This window comes from Larus michahellis, chromosome 3 (assembly GCF_964199755.1).
Source record: "Larus michahellis chromosome 3, bLarMic1.1, whole genome shotgun sequence".
Taxonomy (NCBI): Eukaryota; Metazoa; Chordata; class Aves; order Charadriiformes; family Laridae; genus Larus; species Larus michahellis.
This window is the reverse complement of record NC_133898.1, coordinates 65849525-65869247: the sequence shown is the minus strand read 5'-3', so window position 1 is coordinate 65869247 and position 19723 is coordinate 65849525. Positions and strand designations below refer to the sequence as shown.

General features: G+C 37.5%; 1 protein-coding gene across 8 annotated transcripts in view; it reads left to right on the top strand.

Moving 5' to 3' along the window:
• Window positions 1-19723, top strand: part of ADGRG6 (adhesion G protein-coupled receptor G6) — a 112183-nt gene that overhangs the window by 68178 nt on the left and 24282 nt on the right. For all 8 annotated transcript variants that reach the window (XM_074580556.1, XM_074580561.1, XM_074580553.1 and 5 more), the window contains 7 exons: window positions 7118-7260; window positions 7988-8102; window positions 10150-10211; window positions 11707-11914; window positions 12401-12566; window positions 15820-15960; window positions 19036-19152. In XM_074580556.1, coding sequence (XP_074436657.1) covers window positions 7118-7260; window positions 7988-8102; window positions 10150-10211; window positions 11707-11914; window positions 12401-12566; window positions 15820-15960; window positions 19036-19152 — 952 coding nt within the window. The remainder of the gene's footprint in view (window positions 1-7117; window positions 7261-7987; window positions 8103-10149; window positions 10212-11706; window positions 11915-12400; window positions 12567-15819; window positions 15961-19035; window positions 19153-19723) is intronic.

The window sequence follows — 19723 nt, the reverse complement described above, 5'->3', positions numbered from 1 at the left end:
AGGTTTCCAGTTCTTTGCGGTTCACACAGCTGTTTCTAGATTTTACAAGGAAGAAGCCTGTTGAATTTCTGAAGATCGAGAAAGTAACCCCTGGGTTTTTTCTACTACTTCCCAATCATTGCTTTCAAGATAACTTTGTTAGATTTTCCACTTTCCTGAATTTGTCCTGGATAGGATTCTAAGGAAATCCCACAAGACATGAAAGTAACATTTTGGGGTATAAAAAATTGGCAGGTTACAGGTTGGACGTTTTTAATCCCTGATGGAAGGAAAGTTAATTTCTCACTACTAAAAAATATGAGAAAGATCCACTGAAATGTTATAGACGAGTTCTTTTATGTAACTTGCTCACAGTGTGATTTCATACAGTTTCTATTAATTAAATATTCCTATAAATTATTTCTGTGAATAGTTGTCCAAAGATTTTCTTATTTCTCCATTTTGAATAGTCAAGAATAAGTCTCTTGCAGCTTTAGACATTCCACTATTTCCCTTAGTTATTGTGGTATTTCTTTCATTTACCTTCATGTTTATCTGAACAGAATTTCACTCCACAGTTAAAATTTAAGACCTAACCCATAAGTATCACGGCCTTAACTTTCATCTTTTACAGGATTGAACATATTAGTCTAACTCACTGAACCTTAACTCTCTTTTCTGGATTTTCCACAAGATCATAGCCACCTTCTTTCTAAGCCACTATCATAATTCTTTAAATTGTTCTTTGAGAAGTTTTCCCTCTCTTTACATGAATTCATATTCTTATAATTCAGATCACATGTTTTTTCTGTACCTTTTGGATTAGTATTTTATACAACAATTAAAAAAGCCCCCAAAGAACAAAACAGCCTTTCCCAACCTTTTCTATGCATTCTGCTTTGCTTCAACCCTTATTTACATACTGCTACCTTATCAAGGAACTCCTGTTATTGGTCTCCCCACCTAGTCTTCTTGCAAGTGAAAGAGAAAGAATCGTTAGAGAGAGAATGATTCAGAGAAGAAATAGAAGCTGGAAGTGGGAGGTAGGAAGTTGGCTTTTTTGGCACGTTAAAAATAGGTGTTTTCCAAATAAATATTTTAAACTGTACTGCATTCTGGAGAGGAGCAAAACAAAACAAAAATATGAAAGTGGATTGTTATTCTTTCATTGCTGTGCTCTATGAGCTGCAGAAATCCAAAGTACACTGTGCTTGTTATGTGTTTATGTACATGGTGATGAGACAGAGTGCCAAGTCCAAAAGTGCCTATTACTATCAGCACCTTTAATACTGCGAGATCTCTAGATGACAGCAGTATATCAAGCTAATACTTTGGTAGATTATTAACCACTTTAATAGACAGAATTTTATCACAGCTATACTTGACTTTGTGTCTGTGTTTAATTTTTTTCCCCTGGTCATGCTGTTTCTGTCTCTTAATGAGAGGGCAGCTGTTCAAAATAAAAGTATAAAGGAGTTCAGAACGAGCTATGGGCATAGCTGTTTCTTTGCCTCCCGTTATTTTGCACAAACCTTTGAAAGTGAAGCTAATTTGTCCATTTTATGTAAATAAATTATAAATCTGTTTGTTTCTTTCATTAATTCCTTGCCTTTTAAGACTGCAACTTTGTCAAAACTTCCTGTGACTGCTGCAGCTGCTTTTCTCAGAAGGTTCCTACTGATCCTAGTCTTGTCAGATGACTATGTAGGGCTGCCTCAGTAGGGGAATTAGTCATTATTAAGCAGATCAGCCCCCCTGCTTCTCCTTTCTTCTTTTATTTTGCAAGCAATTTTGAGAATTCAGGCCCCAATTCATTTATAACCTTTTCTCCACTTAACATACAAAACAGATTTTGCTTGCTCCAATTTCCACTGCTTGATTGTCATAATTTTGGCCTATTTCCTGCGTTCAATTGCTTCTACTATGTGAAACGACATTAATATTAGTACTGTTAAACAACTCGTCCAAATTAAAAGCCACACTGGTAGCAATCTGGGTAAAGACCACTACGCTTAAACAGAAATCCCTTCTCTTAGGAATGAAAATAGGGAGGAAAGTGGTAAATCAGAGTTGCCCGTGCCTAGTCCTGCCTTTTTGAAGTCCGTGGGATTTTTACCACCAGTGTAAGGCAGATTCAGGCTCCTGCATGCTGTGTTCTTGGGTGCTGTGTTGCTTAATGGAAAGTTTAATGCACTTGGATAAAACTTAAGTTAATTAGATTGTGTAATAGTTTTAGACAGGAGTTAGTAACATCAGAGCAGCATAATTTTGCTTTTATAGTCCTAAGTATCTTTAACAAGTAAATTATTAGGTTTTTGCATTCTTTGTAGATTACTTCAAATTATTTGTTATGAAATAATAATGCTATTCTCATCATAAATGAAAACATCTGTGATGCCTATTCGTATTTGGAAAAATTTCCTTGATTTCTTCTGGTGAGGTTTTAGGAACAACTAGGACCTGGGCCACCTCAAGTCCCCGCAGCTTCAACTTCAGTGTTACTGAAGGCGGTAAGGGGCAGCTTTGACCCGTGCTGAGCAACATCTTAAAATGCCACAAGAGCCAAGCAGAAATCCACAGGTTTCTCCACAGTGCCCTGCTGGCATCTTGTGTCTGTGATCTGAAAAGAAAGCCTTCATCACAGATGGAGGGATTTGGGAATTCTTCCTGAGTGAATGAAGGATGATCCCTTCTTAGTCTCCTGCTGAAGCTGCCTGCTCTTGATCTGGGTTCCAATGACTTCCTTTGTCTTTCCACTGACTTTATCTGGCTGTAGTGTAGGCCTGACATTGTTAGATGTCATTTTTCAGGAAAGTAATATATTGGCGAATGGGGTTTTTCTTTGTTGTTTTGGAACGTAGCTCAAGTGTAACCAAAAACTCATTTCAGCAAAGACTAGCTGTTGAGATGTGAGAGATTCCAGTCTTTTCTGTTTTGCCTTTCTGCTACGTTGTCTAATAACAAAGAGGCTTCATACCAAATCATCACATATTATAAGTGCTTTCTGTTGAAGAGACATAGTTGTGTGTATTCTCACACCAGATCTGCAAGGAGGAGCAAGGCCAGGAGACACAAGGACAGGCAGAGAGGTGTGACCATGCTGCTCACAGCACTGTTCTGGTACAGTGACCATTAACTTAAACGAAAGGCTTAGAATGCTTTTATTTTTAGTAGTCCAAAAAGTAGATGCAACTTTTAGTTTTGTGTCCTGAAGTCTCAGATGTTATACTTTTTCTGTATCATCACCTTCTGCTGAGAAAGGAGCTTCTTCATCCTTGGCGTTACTTTGAATGTGTCTATTGTGCCTGGTCCTACTTTTTTGCTCTCCATTCTGAACTGTTTAATGGTGTCACAGTCAAAATCACCTCAAGTAAAAGTTTATCTGCAGCTCAGATGCTTTTGTGGAATGCTTTTTCTTTTGTATTTCTTTCTGTCTCATCCTCTGTGTTTTCTAACATTTTGAATGCTATTTGTATTACATCTTCACTGAGTGCCTTATGCAATAGTCACCTCTTTTTTTGCCTGTCCAGTTAATGGGAAGAAGTTGGTAGTGTTTACAGGTGACTATGTGCTGCCAGTCTTGAGTTATAGCTACCCATCGCTGCTTATCTTCAAAGCCAACATAACAGCAAGATTGGTAAACAATTTAATGCTGACATCTTAAAACCTTTTTTATATATACCAGCAGTTAGAAATTAAATTCCCCGTGACTTTTTGTGGAAATTAAGATTCCTTGAGTACTTAGGTGCTTTAAAAATGATTCTTTATATACTTTAAATCAAGTAACATTAACAGTGAAAGAAATTAATAGGGATTTGTTAAACAGTTTGAAAACCACACTAATTCAGCATTAGTTCAGCCTGTCTAGTACAACAGAAACGAGAGAAGTATGCATTGCTAATTATCAACCACATATCTCCAGGTATGAGACAGCCTGTGCTGCACGGTTCGCATGGTTTGTTAATCCTTCCTTCAGGCTCCTTGCATTGCGTAGCAGTGAGACCACAGCCCGTGTGTAGGCACACTGTCCTGGAATAGCTCTGAGTCATGCTGCAGGAGAAGAAAGCCGGCTTTGTGGTACGCGCCATGGCAGCGCAGGCACCCCCACCGCCTCCTGGGCCTCTGATGAGGATGCAGCTTCGTAAAGTCCTCTGTCCGAGCCAGCTCTCTGAGCTCGACAGACCAGGACAAAGTGGGATAGATGCAGGTCTTCCCCTGTTTCCCTGCTTGCTCCAGCTGTCACCATTTCAGTTAAAGAGACGAGAGGCATAAATGCTTATTCCCATTGTGTTTACCTACACCGCAGTCCATTTTTCATATTGACAGCAGTAATACTAGCAGTACAGGTTACTGTAGGTGATGTGTAATTTGTAATTGATTACTGCTGTGAGAATCCATCTGCTTTTGTATGGCACACAATAAAAGATGTAAGGTTGGGTGTAGCAGCTCTGGTGACACCAGCAGAGCACGGCAGTGTTGACATTTATTTGAGAGTAGGCCTACTGTTTCCCAAATCAAGAATTTTGTTCTTCACCATTTAAATGTTTTCTTTCTGGGATCTGAGTGTGATAAAAGTGGAAGGAAGCACTCAGCTTCATGTTGCGTCAGCTGTCAAGTTAAAAGGTATTTATTTACTTTGGGAAGCGAGCATGAGTCATTCTGAAAAGTTTATAGAAATTGTTTTCATCATAATATGGAACAGGCTCTTATTACACAGTATACATGACTTGTGCTCTAAGAGTTTCTCAGAAAACAAATAAAAATGTGGTTTAACGGATTATTTTTATCAGTGCTTCATAATCAATACTTTTCTCTATAATTGTTCAAGATAACTGTAACCAGTCCTACCTCATCTATCATTATCCCTCTGGTTTTTTGCCGTTATCCCTCTGCGCAGTTATGGGTACTAAATATCATTTTGGTTAGTTGGGAGTCCTGCAATAGGCAGCATAGTAGTAGCAGTGACTGTTCACTTCTGTTTTGCAGCCAAAGTGCTGAGTTAGGGAGTGGCATCGGTATATTAAGTTTTCCTCTTCTGAAGTAAAGGGAATAGATGAGTGAAGCCAGAATCTTTTAGGAAAGATGGTTAAGTGCCAGGAGACTCTGGGGCTGAAGTACTGGAGGGCTGAAGGAATTGGCAATCCTGTAGGCAATTTCCATGCTTCTGCTAAAAATAAATGCCATAATAAACTTGTGCCTCGCAGTATATCCGAGGTGTACAGCAAAAACCTGTTAATGCACATCCACCCTACTGAGACTATTGCCATATGTTAAACACTTCACAGAGACCAAAGGAATGTTAGGAGGAACTCAGTATCTCTGGGAGCAGGGCAGGAGCGACCTGGCCAGAATAGCTGGAATTTCTCTGCTAAAATACATCCATTGGGGAAAAAGCAAGCCGAGCCAGCAGGTAGTCACATTTTTGTCTTCTCCAGCAACATGTTACCAGTAAAAGAGTGGATATGGCAAGAAAAAAGAAAAGTGTACTGGTATTAAACAAAAACAAACAACAACAACAACAAAAAAAAAAAGAAAAAGCCCACCAACCAGGGACTGTGTATAGTTCTTTACAACTGCAACAGTGAAATGTGCAGAGTATTTAGTTCACATTTATGATTTCTTTATGAGGTTTGGGCATTGCTTTTCTTTTTTTATTTTTTTCCTAGACTGAGAGGTTGTTTTCTAATGCCAGCTCTTTTAATGCCATTTCACTAATGACGGTACTTCAGAATTGATGATTTGAGTTATTCAGTTTTCAGAATGATGTCTGACAGAAAGAGGGTTCAATCTGCCATCTAAGAGCAACATCTGTGCTCTAAGCTGTACTTTTATACTGTGCCAGACTAGGCACCTCTGGAAAGTGCAACTCTGAGCTGTTGACATGGGGATGTGTTTCTGGAAGATTTTTGGAAATCAGGTCCTGGTCTGTCTAGGATGGAGTACCTGAAAACCCTACTAGCTCTCTCCCATACAGTGGCCCTACAGATTTTTTTCTCCTACTCTTCTTCAAGTAAACCGCAAGACCCTTTAGCTCACTGCTGCTTTCCTGCACTGGGGGCCGCTGGTGAAAGCAGCTTGGTTTGGTGTGTGCCCCGTTCACTGTATGCGTGCTGGCACGGCTGCCACTTCCCAGGCTGCCAGAAACTGCTCACACACCGCGAAGTCTTTATTCAGGCTGCTGGGTATCCAAGGGCAAGACTAAGATGAAGACAGCCCAAAGCAGGCTTGCTTTTTCCTTTTTTCCAAATTTTGGCTCCCGTAGAGATCCAATGTTCCATGCTTCAGTGTCGTCACCTCCTACTAGCCAGAGCCAAGCAATGCTCTTGGGTACCGACATATTCTCTTCTCCAGCGTGTGTTTTCTGTGTCCCAGGAGGAAATTTTTGAGCCTTCCACTCTGGGCTTCTTTCCTGTGTCCTGCTAGAACTGCTTTTCTGTTCATTATTTCCCTTCCAGAAAAGCTATGTTTTTGGACAAGGGTGGGGACTGTTTTATTTCTCTCACAGCAAAGAGACTTGGGCACTTTGAACTACTTCTTATGCCCAAGAAAGTAGCAGTGGGCTACAGTACAAAACAGCTATTACTTCTCAAACTTGAATTACTCATCTGAGCAACTAGACTTTCCTAATTAAGACTAAAAGTTTCAGAAGTGTGTCAGGGTGTTTTTTCACTCCATCAAAATTTAGACATTTAAATGTTAGGCATCTGTTCTTCATTAATCTTCTGGTCTTCCTCAGTAGTCAGTGGAGAGAGAGACCCTCTGGAAGGTGACTTGTCCCATCCTGACAAGTCTTGTAAGGTGGGATGAATCAGCTCTTAAGTTCCTAAACCATCAGGCACCAGATTTTTAAATTTAATTAGGGCCTATTTAGATCTCACAACTCACAACTTTATACTTTCGTCTTTTAATATCTTAACTCTCTTGATGAGATGCTTCTTTAATGGTAATTAGAGGACAAGATTTCCTACCCGTACTTTCTTGTTGTGGCCCTATATATGCAAAAATGCATATATGTGTCTAACATTGTATTGGTGACACTGTTCCATACTCAGAAAACCAGAGTTTGTCAGATAATTTTACTTCCACATATTTGGCCTCTGCTGTTCTGACTCAAACATTCGGATTATTTTCCTTGCAGTTTTGAGGTTTTGGCTCTTCTGGTTTATAATTCTACCAACAACATCAATTTAGAAGAGGAAGAAATCCGACAGAAACTCATAAGGAATAATGGGACCATGGAAGGAGGATATAAGCTTCATACTGTGGATGTTGATCCAGTAGGTAAGTATTTTTTGGCTTTGTTACACAAGAAATTTTGTTTACTTGTCCATAAATAAACATCTGCGTTAAAATTTTGTGATAAATTGTCTTAAAATGTGTTAAAATAACACATTTCCAAACGGTGTGACTGTTTCAGATTTTAAATTGTTCCTTTAAGCCTTATTGTTCCACTAATCTCAGAGAGCTGTGCTCGATACCTCTTTTAACACAAACACAATTGTCCAGATTGCTTTAGCCAGTGTTTTGCTGTCTGGTTGAAGGAGGCTGGGATAGATCCTGACAGCTCCTCTAGTAGTTTGAGGATAAAGAAGTATGATTTACAGCCAGTGCTATAATGAGACATTTTGGACCTCCAAGGCCCCTCATTCCCACTCTTCAACCCTGTTGTTTGTGCTCCTGCCAGCTGCTGCCCTTAATCAGTCTCCTTCTAGCTCTCATCTTTTCCCATTCAACTTCTTCCAGTCAGAGATTACCCTTCCCTTGGGAGGCTGGTGGAGTGCAAGTGGATGCAGCATGAATGTTCAGTCCTTGCCCTTGAGCAGCAGCAGCAGTATATTTTGTCCCCTGTTGTGCACCCCTCCATTGTTACTACTCCATAGTTAACAACCAGGAATTTCTTCTGAAGACAGCCTTGTGCTGTAGACCAGTTGATGAGCAGAGGACAAGAAATGCAAGATGTTTAGATGATGAAATTCACCATTAACACTGATATATTTTTATTTTACAGAAAAATGTTTAGCTGAAGAAAACCCTCCAAACTATTTTTGGCCAGATACCAGACCGACTGTGACCAACTACACATTATGCCATGGGAGCTCAGTTCAGACAGCATCAAGAACCTGGTAGGTGTTCTAATATCTTGAAACTGAGAGCTTCGAATGCAACTTTCTTTTTGTATATTATTCTGGTTAAACTGCATCCTCCATAATGGTTGCCATTGGCCAGTATTGTATTTCAGGAAGATGATTCCTATACTGTGAGAGATATGTACTTCAGTAAGAGTATGTACTTCATTGGTAAGGAAAAAAAGCTCATCTACCACTTCTGCAGGGCACATTGAGGCTCTCAATTAATACATGTTCCAAGTGACTATAAAAATAGCACCTTCGTACAGAATGAAACTGCTTTCTTCAAATCATGATGTTTATGTTACCGAAACCAAAGTTTCATATTTGCTACTACTCCACTACTATTATCTGACTTGTATAAGAAATTCTCAACAAAATTCTGTGAAGATGAAATGTGTACTTGGTTTAATCCAGCACTTCTCATCTCATTAAGGGAAAGTAAAAGAAATCCCACGAAACAAGCATTTTGCCAGTAGCAAGTCATAATTGAAGGTGGGGGTAATCTTATGGTTAAAGATTTGAACTTGTATTTTTAAGATTTAGGATAAATTTTCCCTAATATAGGCTTTCTTTGTGAACATCTACAAAAGATTTAGACACTGTATCTCTATTTCCCATTTGTAAAATGGGGATATTATTACTTCCTTTGATATATTACCAAAACAATATGTCTTTGATCTCCTTTGAGTGTCTTGAACATGGCTACGATGATGCAATAGTAATTAATTTCTTCAGTATTTAGGATGATCACCATTAAATACAATGTAGTAGTCTTATCTGCCAACATTGCATCTGGAACGTGTTCTGAGAAAAACAGATCTTTTACTTTTTGAAAACAATATGGCAACATGGATATGAATCAGCTTTGAGGTTCTGCGCCAAACAGGAAAGAAACTAGCATTATATTTAACTAACTCACTTCCTCAGCCTCTTAATCTTGTACAAGGATTGCTAGATTCTGATTGACCAACTTTTGTTGTAGAGTGAGTAGTGCAGAAGTCAAATTGTTTTTATGTCAGCGCCTCAGAATCATTAAAAATTAAGGTTTCTGGCCTTTGCTGCCCCAGAATTGCTTATCTTTATTGTTCATTTGTGGTCTGCACAATGCCATTGATTGTCCATGTACAGCACTTCTCATAAAAAAAATTACAGTGTTCTGCACTGTGCTGTGCTTTCCTTGCCTCTGACTCCACCAGCTTTTGCCAACAAGGACCACAGGTGAGGTGTGTTTTGAGGGAGGATGAAACTCTTCTAATGGTCCCCTCTAGTCCTGTGCATCCCACAGTAGAAGGTTACCTGCTAGTATGCTGTTGTAATAAAGGTAATCAACTGAGGAATAACTTTATTCTGTCATGTGCTGAGTGAAAAGATCAGTTTTTCCCATTCTCCATCATGCCTTCGCTATGCTATGATAACATGATTGTCTTTAAAGAAAACTAAGCAAAAAGTGTGTTTAATTTTGGAGCATATCTGGGTATTTTGCTATGGTAAGGCTTTTTAAAAAAGCATTTTTTAAAAAAAATATCTTCATATCTAACCCTGACCTTGGACTTGGATCTGATGGTGACCTGCCCTAGCTTTCATGGGTGGTATAAGTTTGTATCTCCAGATAGCTCCCTGCGCGTGTTCTTCTGAGAGGTATTTCAGCTTCCTATTGACTTGATCAATGCCATTTATATCAAAGGGAAATTACAGAAAAAGCATCTGATTAGGCCATAATAGCGGCATAATAGTTTGTGTCAATATTTGGGTCTTTCCTGAAATACAAGGACAGAATTTCTATTGATGCAGTTTATTAAATCAGTAGGAATCACCTGGGAATTTGTCCAGAAAGAACTAGGGTTTCTCTCAGCACTGTCACTTAATTGATCACCTGTTTCCAGTATCAAGCATACATATTTCATTTCACTAGGGGCCATATTACTAGAAAAATTGTGAATTGAGAAGAGTGGACCACTGTGACACCTACAAAAGAATTATGAAACGTTTACATAATTTTGCTATGGTATTACGTTTGAATTTTGTCATTTTTTCTCTTTAGCTATTTGGGTCTGCAGAATTATACATCATACTGGGGCCAGCCTGATCTTAGAAATTGCACAGGTGGGTATATTGATATTGTTCTTTGGTTAAAGTAATGGTTTTGTAGACTCTGGTTACCGCTTACTATAAGGCAGTTACATTAAGGAAGAATATCATCCTCTTTTATGCTAAGTTTTTTAAAATCTTCCTAAAAAATCAGTGCAAAATAAATATTTGAACTCTGGGGAAGTGTACCAAATTGAATTCAGCCCACCTATGAAAAGCTCTGGATACCAATTAATGAAATAAATCAAACTCTTCAGGTAATTTAAGCAAGGACAGAGGCAGGTGGTAGCTTGCCTCAATTTGATATTCAGGTTCAGACAAATTTTTAAATGTTTCCAATGCCTGTAGGTGCCAGTGGAAAGACTCCCACTCTCTTCACTGGGCTTGTGATCAGACATTTTCAGATTTATTCTTGGTTTGCAAAATGCCCCTTGATGTCATTCTGGCCTTAAAAGAGTAATAAAATAAATAGACAACAGTTTTATGGCCCCTTTTCTTAGTGCCAGAGCTAGTGAAGAGAATGATACTCTCATAAGTAATTCAGAGCACGTACAGTAAGCTCCTGTTCTGAATTGCTTCCTTGAAGCCTCTTTTTCTCTCTGCACTGATGGAGGGGTCCTAGGGAGCCTGGCTACCTAACTTAGTTGATCGAATACTTGCAGTCAGGCTATATGAACACATCGTTTCATGTAAAATGAACATTCTACAGAAAATGTAGCAAAAGATATATTATAAAACACAACATTCAAAAAACACAGCCAGTTGCAGACTAAAGAAGACTGATCTTCTTTCAAAATCTTATTTGGGAATTCCAGTAAATCTCAAATATTTTGATATTGTAAAATGTTAGTGTTTACATTAGTTTCCTATCCAGGTGGCATCAAACTTACAGTTAAACATGTGATTTACACTAAGGTTCTGGCATTGGACACACCATCAAACTTTCCTTACCAGGAAGATTCTTCTCATGAAATTTGCTTGTGTGTTTGCTTGGCAACCCTCTGAGTAGAATACAATCTCTGAAGGAACTGAAACAATTACAGTGGGGTCAGGCTTTCTCCCCAAAACTTAGAAGAGTGAATATTTTGTCACTAATAGTGACTTTGGATGCATTTGTTTCACTTCAAGAGTGAAACTGTTTTTCCCAGTGAACAAGAAAGGATAGAATAAGGAGGAAAAAAAGAGAGAAAATATGCTTTGTGTTCTTTCCTTCCCCCTTTTTTTCTTTCAATCATCCCTTTCAATAATAGTTCTGATTTACAAATTCAAATCAAATTAAGGAAAAGAAAGACACAGCCAATGAGGACAGTATATAATAACCAGCAGGTTCTACATAATTTTTCATAAAATTATAAATTTTTAAAATGATTAAATTCTATGCTCATTATAAGTACCACAGAACATGCTCTAGCTTTCAACAAGGAGGATAAAAAAGTTGTATTTCTGAATTACTTCAGGACTGATATGCATTATTTTCTCTTTTTACTTCATTTGATCTGTACACTTACAGAAAATGCAGCTGACATAGCCAATCAGCTTCTGAATCTCACTGGTGAAGGGCAGCAGCTAACCTCAGACAAAGTAAATGATGTTGTGCAGAAGCTCAAAAAAATTGTGAATGATGAAGAAATTGATGAATCACTGGGTTCTACTGTGGTGACGATTTTTTCCAATATTCTAAACAGTTCAGACAGTGTATTGGCGGCATCATCTTCAGAGTAAGTATTTCTGCATTTGAGACAAGCTCTTGAGAGCAACCTGCAAGGTTGGAAGGACTGATCCTTCCATATATAGACAAACAATTGCAGTACAAAAATCAATTTTTTCTGATTTCCATCAAAAAGAATTTTCAAAATTAGTTATACCAATATTTCTTCTTGTACTAAAATTAATGTGCTGACAGGGATAAAGTATTTGGATGGAAAAGAAGTCTCCTGATACGTGACGCAGCATAGAGCAAAGTATTGTTGGAAAATTATTTCAGGACCAGTGATATGTAATCAGATAATTTCTGTCGCACAAAAGCTTTTGTTATCAACAGAAATGCATACGTTTACAGCCCAACAGTCTCTCTGTGAATACACAGATGGGTGATAGAAACGTAGTCAGTAATAAGAGCATTATCTTAAATGTGGAGAGCATGCAGACCATAGTATTCTTTTTTCTGTATTCAGCTTTTAGAATAATTTTATTTCTGTTTTTAGAGCTCTAAAAACTATTGATGCCTTGGCTTTAAAGATCCAGTTCACTGGACCATCTATGAGTATTTCAACACGAAACCTCGCGCTTGGAGTGTCTTCTATAAACTCAACTTCATTCAAAGGTGGTTCTTTCAGTGTCAGTCCACAGAATAATGCATCTGATTTCCAGGTATGGAACAAGCAGTTGTGTTTGAACATGAAATGTGCCTGTTGTTCCAAGTATGTTTACTGCGGTTCCTAGAAAACCACTTAAAGCCCCCAGTTCTCCCCCTACTTTCTATTTCCTTTTTCCTGCAATCATCCAAACAGATTATTGTAGCATTTCCTTGACTGACAGGAAACTCAGATAAACTCACAGGTTCCATATGGATGAAAAGTAATTTGCTTATAAATCCAGAACGGACTTTATCCTTTTTGTTTTTATTTTTTAACTAATGAAAAGGGAAAATAATCTTTAACAGTCTGCTGCATTACCCATTGTACACTAGCTAACAATTCCATTGATTTATTTCAGCTTTAGAATAAGACACCTAAATGTAGGTATCTACAACCTTCCAGTATAGTTTAAACATCTACTACTAGCAGAGACCTAGGGCTGATACAGTTGTTCACACATAGGTTGATAGGCTTGTGTCGTTTGGGATGTTCGGGGTGGTTCAAGACAGTCACATGGAGCTCGACCAGCCTAGACGTGAAAAATAAAAGGAACACAGGTTACTCAATGCAGAATGGTCTCCAGTGCTACAGTACCTAGATAGGCTGGTATAGTTAAGATATTTGTCGTCAACTCAAAAATATTTTTTCTTCTTTTTTCACAAATACAAAAGGTCAGACATTTAAAAGCTATGAAATAGCATTTGAGATGAACATGAGCACCTATTAGGATTTTCCAAAGGTTCTGTTGAAATCAGTAGCAATGAGGTGCCTAGACATTTTAAATTCCACTATATGCCTGTCTGCATCTTATGGCACCTAAATGCTTTTAAAAATGTTGTGCAGTGTATTTTTTTCACAATCATATAAGTCTATGACAGAGGTAATGTAATCTGAATTTCCTAGGAGTCTAACCATTCAAATAGAGTGAGCCTTACCTGGAGAAACATACAGAAAAGATTAAATGGAAAAAAAAAATTTACTGTCATTTGGGCCACAGGAACCAAAATTCAAACAGAATTCAAACAAAACATGGCATTATGAAAATGGTTAAAGACTAATCACTAGAGTATAAGCAATTTATGGAATCAAATTAATTCCCACTGCAAATTGGCAAGACAACAATCCTAAAAAAGTCTGATCATTTTATAAAGTACTATGTACTGTAAATATCAAAAACAGTAATGAAGACAGTGCTATAAAAAGTAGTAGTACTATAAGAGGTTGCAGGCCTTTTACGTGCTGTGTATGTAGACTTTGGATCAAAACTCAAATGCTGACTTAAATAGATACAGATGGATTTAATGTAATTGAGTTTTCACATATTCATATTCATAGACATTTTGGCTAAAATGTCTTTGAATTAATTTTACTAGAAATTTTTGATGATTATAAATCTACTTTTATTTAGCTCTCTTAATGATGAAGCTTAATAGCTGATTGTCCTTTGATTGTTATCAAAGGAACGTTTCTTCTCCACATTTCATCCTGTATTTATGGAAAGAGGAAAGGAAAAATTCTGAAGTCAGGTTTGGGATGTTTGCATGTATAATAAGAATTACCATCTGTGGCTTGAGGACATCCAGGAATTTTCTTGCCCTGGAATCATTTATTACAGCACTGTCTAAATAATCATAAAATCCAAACTCCGTCAATTTATTTATAATGTTCCTATTGGAACATGAGCTTGTTCTCAGACTTTCACATTTCCAACAGCTGATTGAGAATTCTTAGCATCCTTCCTACCAGAAAAGTCTGCAGCAGCTGTGGTCACTGTTTATATTTTCCATACCTATGAGGAAAGATACTTGCTATTCCTGCTGGAGGGAGATTCCCTTGTGAAAGCCCAGGTTTTTCACCAGTGATGTGATGATCTATCTCAGGCTCAGCAGGGAGCATTAAACTCTTCAAGCTGTATGTCAGAATGTTTCCAGATTTTATTTCATTTTTTTTTCTTAAAGTAGATATGAAGCAAATGTATCCATGGCAATTTGGAAAGATTCTATTTCAGTCCCCTGTGTCTTTATGTTTCTTGCCAAACCTTTGACTAAGTTAGCTTTTAGTGATTCATATTATTAAATTGTTCCTGTAATATATCCATGCTTCTTTATAGAAGCCTCTTCCACTCTATTTGCAGACAATACCTAATGGGACATCTTTATCACACACGCACACACTTTCTGTTTAGTGTGGCAGAGTTATCTTTTGAAAACCTTTTATTCAACTGCATTTAGCCCTGTCAGGAGATATCTCTGAACCACTTCTTACCATTTTCCAAGGGTGTCTGTTATTCACAGAAACTCAGTGAAAATTTAGAAGTTAAATAAATCTATCAGTAACCTATGGTTTTAAACTTTCTATTAGCTAATGGTGCTTTTAGAATCATACAGCTGATGATGAGAGGCATAAATCCATAACCAAGTTGCCTCTGGAGAAGTCAGGAGTGTGAGTTTCCTTATCTCACAGTAAAATCCTTAAACCCTTCTGCTGTAGAGCCACTGTGAGATGTCTTGCTCCCCTTCCTTTGATGGGTAAGGTGGCACACCTTGAGTATGCCATGGTGGGAAAACGTGCAGTCACAGAATTGCTTGCTGTCTGGTAGCTAATGAAATCCAGGTTTGCACCCTCATTTATTTCCTGCTCACTTGTTACATCTCTGTGCTGTAGAGGGCTTTCAGCTCTCTGACACCTTGCCACTATAGATTAAGCTTATATTGATGGCAGAAGGTGTCTTTTTTGTGCTACATAGCACAATAAATACAGAGAGGTGACCCTAATCATTGTTTTAAAATCTCCCTTCTGTAACAGAGAAATGAGAAAAACTCGTAAGAGAATTAATTCAGACGTGCAAACCAAGGTGAATAATACAGCTCAAGAAAGAAGGATTCAGAGCATATTTTTCCATTCTCAACATTTTTTGGTATGAGGAAAAATATCTTGAAGGCTACTGAAAATTATTATGAGTGCCATTATTGCCATCTCATTATTTCCAAATCATCATTATAGCAGTGGAGGAGTTTGTTTGTTTGTTTTATCTAATATCCTTCTGTAGCAGAAGACTGATCTCATGCTGGAAACGTGGGAAAACCTCCTAATCCTTTTTTGTATTTATTTATTGGATCAACTCTTCGTAAGTACAGGACATATTAGTATCGATTGGTTCTAGTCCCATGTTTTGATATCTTTGCGTAAGGGTGTGAACCTGGTTGCGGGCAATGGATGGTTTGGGTTTTGTCTGAACACGTTCTTCTTTTGTTTTTATTTAACAGATAGATTTTGACAAGGATCAGACAAATGCCTTCGCTTCTGTTGTTCTGCCACCAAGTTTACTGAGGAATTTAAGTCAAGAAGAGTTTGAAGTTATATCCAGGGCTCAATTTACTTTCTTCAATAAAAATGGTCTTTTTCAGGTAAACTTTAATGTGTTTGAAGTCATTTGAGTTAGGGTGAGTCAAAGGCAGCTGCTAAAAGTTTTCTGCAGTGTAATCATTTTACAGCATCTCATGAGTTATAGGAATGGGAAGATGATAGCAGATATAGGCACTAGAGACAGTGTTATGTTCAGAGTGATAAAATAGACAAAGTGCCCAAGTTGAATTAAAGTCAGTATTTCGACTGCAAATTCCTGCCACGTGTGAGATAAACTTTTTCTCAGGGTAATCGATGGAAAACCTGGACGTGAGCTGACAATGTGTGCTCACAGCCCAGAACGCCAACTGCATCCTGGGCTGCATCAAAAGCAGCATGGCCAGCAGGTCAAGGGAGGTGATTCTGCCCCTCTGCTCTGCTCTGGTGAGACCCCACCTGGAGTGCTGCGTCCAGCTCTGGAGCCCTCAGCACAGGAAAGACATGGACCTGTTGGAGCAAGTCCAGAGGAAGGCCACAAAAATGATCATAGGGCTGAAGCACCTCTCTTACGAGGACAGGCTGAGAGAGTTGGGGTTGTTCAACCTATACATACTAGTCTTCTTTTCATACATGTATTCTCATAAGCACACAGTGCTTTAATATGGAATAAGGATAACAATACTTGTACCTGAAAACTAAAGGGACTCAGGTAGATCTGATTTTTTTCTCCTTTGGGTCCCATAACAGAGCAATTATAAATATTTCCTATGTGGTAGATGCCAAAAAATTAGGAAGAGTTTGCAGCTTGGAAAAAAAAACTAAAAACCTATTTTGAAAAAAATAATGAGTTAATTAAGAAGGAAACATTGTTTCATAGTGAACTGTAGACTGAGCCTCAGAAGGCTTGAGTTTGTTTTCCCATTAGTATTTCAAGTGACCTTTGGCTCTTGTGCATCCGCAGAACTCTGTAGTATTGTATTGTCCCTATATTATCGTTTTTATTGGCAGAGTATCCAGATTCTTCAGATAATCTAGGCAAGAAAATACCCATGACCCCCAGTTGCCTTCTGAAATACACCCCAAAGTATCTTTAACTGTTTAAAATAGTCTTCATTTGAAGCCTGCTTTTGAGAAAAACAGGATGGATATATTTAATAAAGAAACCAGAATACAGATGTCGGCTTGTCATAACGGCATGAAATCATATAAAGACAGAATGTGTCCTTTACTGGTACTGGAATGTGTTACTAATTGATACTTAATAAGTCATTGAAAAGCAAAAAAAAAGGTAAATTTGCAACTAGAATTCCTTCCTTTTTTTGTGTGTGTTTTTCAAGATATTCATAGATAACATGTTCAAAACAATTAATTCAAAATGTGTAAAACTCACATTTTAGTAAGTCTAAAACTAAAGTCTCAAAAAATAAAGTCTAAAATTAAATTGATCCCCATGATATCTTAAACTCAATAACTTTATCTATTAGTATAAAAGTATTTCATAAATTAAAAATTAGAAGACGGGTATATGTAGTGCTTAGGCATATGGTTGAGTGATGGGTTTTGTTAATGCTAGGTTGATAGTTGGACTAGATGATCTGAAAGGTCCCTTCCAACATAGGCAATTCTATGATTCTAAATATTTTTATTCCAACTGCAATTAAAAAAAAACAAATCCCAGTGCTATTAGCTGTATTTAGTATAAGACTTCAACATAGCAGTGAAACATCATACTTCACATCATTGGAGGGTTTTTTTTAATTACAACTGAGAGAATGCTACTAAGTTCTTTCTTGTCATTCATTAAAATCTGATGGTTACATTACTTAGAAGACTATATGAAAAATTGATGTAAGCTATTCATGTGGGATTCATTTCACCAAAAGTAGGTGTGTTCAATGTACATACCTATGCCAGAACTTTTGTTTATAAGCTGCCTTCAAAGCCAGTTGATGGAAAAGAATGGACCCTTGGTGGTAGGCAGTAGGTTTTCTCTTGTTTGAATGCTCAAGACCTGTCTTGAGGTTCTGCTATTTCATTCCTCTGGAATTTTTAAGTTTTAAGGAAATTATGTCTCAAAGCTCCTGTATACTCTGAAGTACTGTGTTTGAAAGCTCTTAGATGTGGTTCCTAGGAAACCAAATATTCTTCTCAGGGTAACATGCACTTAATAACTGAAGCTATTCTGTCTCTCATGAGTGCTGGCATCTCATGAGCCCAGTGCTGAGCTGATACCAGACATCTTGTCAGACTAACAAAACCCCTGTACTGAAGGACGCAGGAGCATTCAGGAGTTTGGCAGCCCAGATTTTTGTGGGAAAAGTGAGTGGCAATAGACTTTGTTTGACCTAAGATCTGCCACAGACAGTGACCAACCTTCCCAGTTTCCCATAAGGCCAACCAGGCAAATAACTATGCAGGCTTCAATGGAATTTTATCAAAAGCAAATAGTATTTCCAAAGCACTTCCAATTTAATAAATCATCAGTTTACAAGAAAAACTTTTCTTTTGGAAAATTCTCAACCTGCTACTATTTCACTGCAGGTTAGAAACAGCATTGCTCAGTGATAAAGTCAGTCTTCTATTTAAATGCCCTCCAAATAAGACTTTGTAGAAAATAATATCTCGTACATTATGTAACATTGCTTAAAATTTTTTTACTAGTTCTTATTCATTGTAAGATGGAGGATGATTTAGCAACTATACACAGAAAACAGGTTATTCTCCAGAAACTTTGCATCGACTAAAGAGGACAACGTTGACAGTAAGATAAGCGAGCTAGTTCATTCTTGTTTAGGGAAATGAGCTAATCATATCATGGGTTGTTATCTGCTACATTGTTTGAGTTATAATTTTGTTGTCATCAGACATACTGATTAAAAGGTGAATTTATGCCTTCTAACCTCTCTTTATAATTGTGCCTATGTATGTTTATGACTATAAGGAAAATAGGAAAACTTCCATGAGACAAGCCCATAATTTGATTTTATAAACATTATGTTCTTATATTGCGTGATCAAAAGTGTAGAAATGCTGACAACTTATTTATTCTGGCACGCTGCAAAAATGAAACTGTGTATTCTGGCTTTTAAGTTATGTGCTGTGTAAGCATTTATTGTATTTTTCTGAATCTTTCAAAGGATGCAGAAAATCCTGCCAATTTGACCAGTTTTGTGGTGGCATGCAGTATTGGAAACATAACCATTCAGGATCTTCAGGATTATGTGAAGGTTACAATTAAGCATACCAAACTTCAGGTAAGACAAGACTTATTATTCAGAACAAGAGACATGCATATTATATATGGTAAAGACTGAGCATACAGCCTGACTGATTTGGATGGATTTTGAGTAAGAGCATAAACTTAAATGGAAATAAAAACATGAGAACAAAAGCAAGTAGGCAAAAAGTGAAAACAAATAACATCTCCCATCCTGACACATTTCTACTCCATTCATGATCTAACATTTATCTGAAAGATTATTGATTCTGCCACGCGGAGGCAATTTCTGTGCCAATAACTGTAGGCAAAACCTCTGTTCGTGACCATGTTCATGACCAGTGACACAATTTATTACACTGAAACTTTAGAAAGACTTAAATTCTTTGATCAAACATGAATTGCTTTGTTAATAGTTCCCCAAGTTATGTTGTTGTTATGTGGCTTTCAGCAAAGGAAGAAGGGACAGAACCACATTGTTAAAGGATGACTACAATTAATTTAGGGAAATACAGACCAAATGCAACCTTTTGGCACATACTGTTTCAGTTAAAAAACATGTGAGCTTGACTCTGTTCTCCGACATGTTGTCAGCACCTACTCCAAAA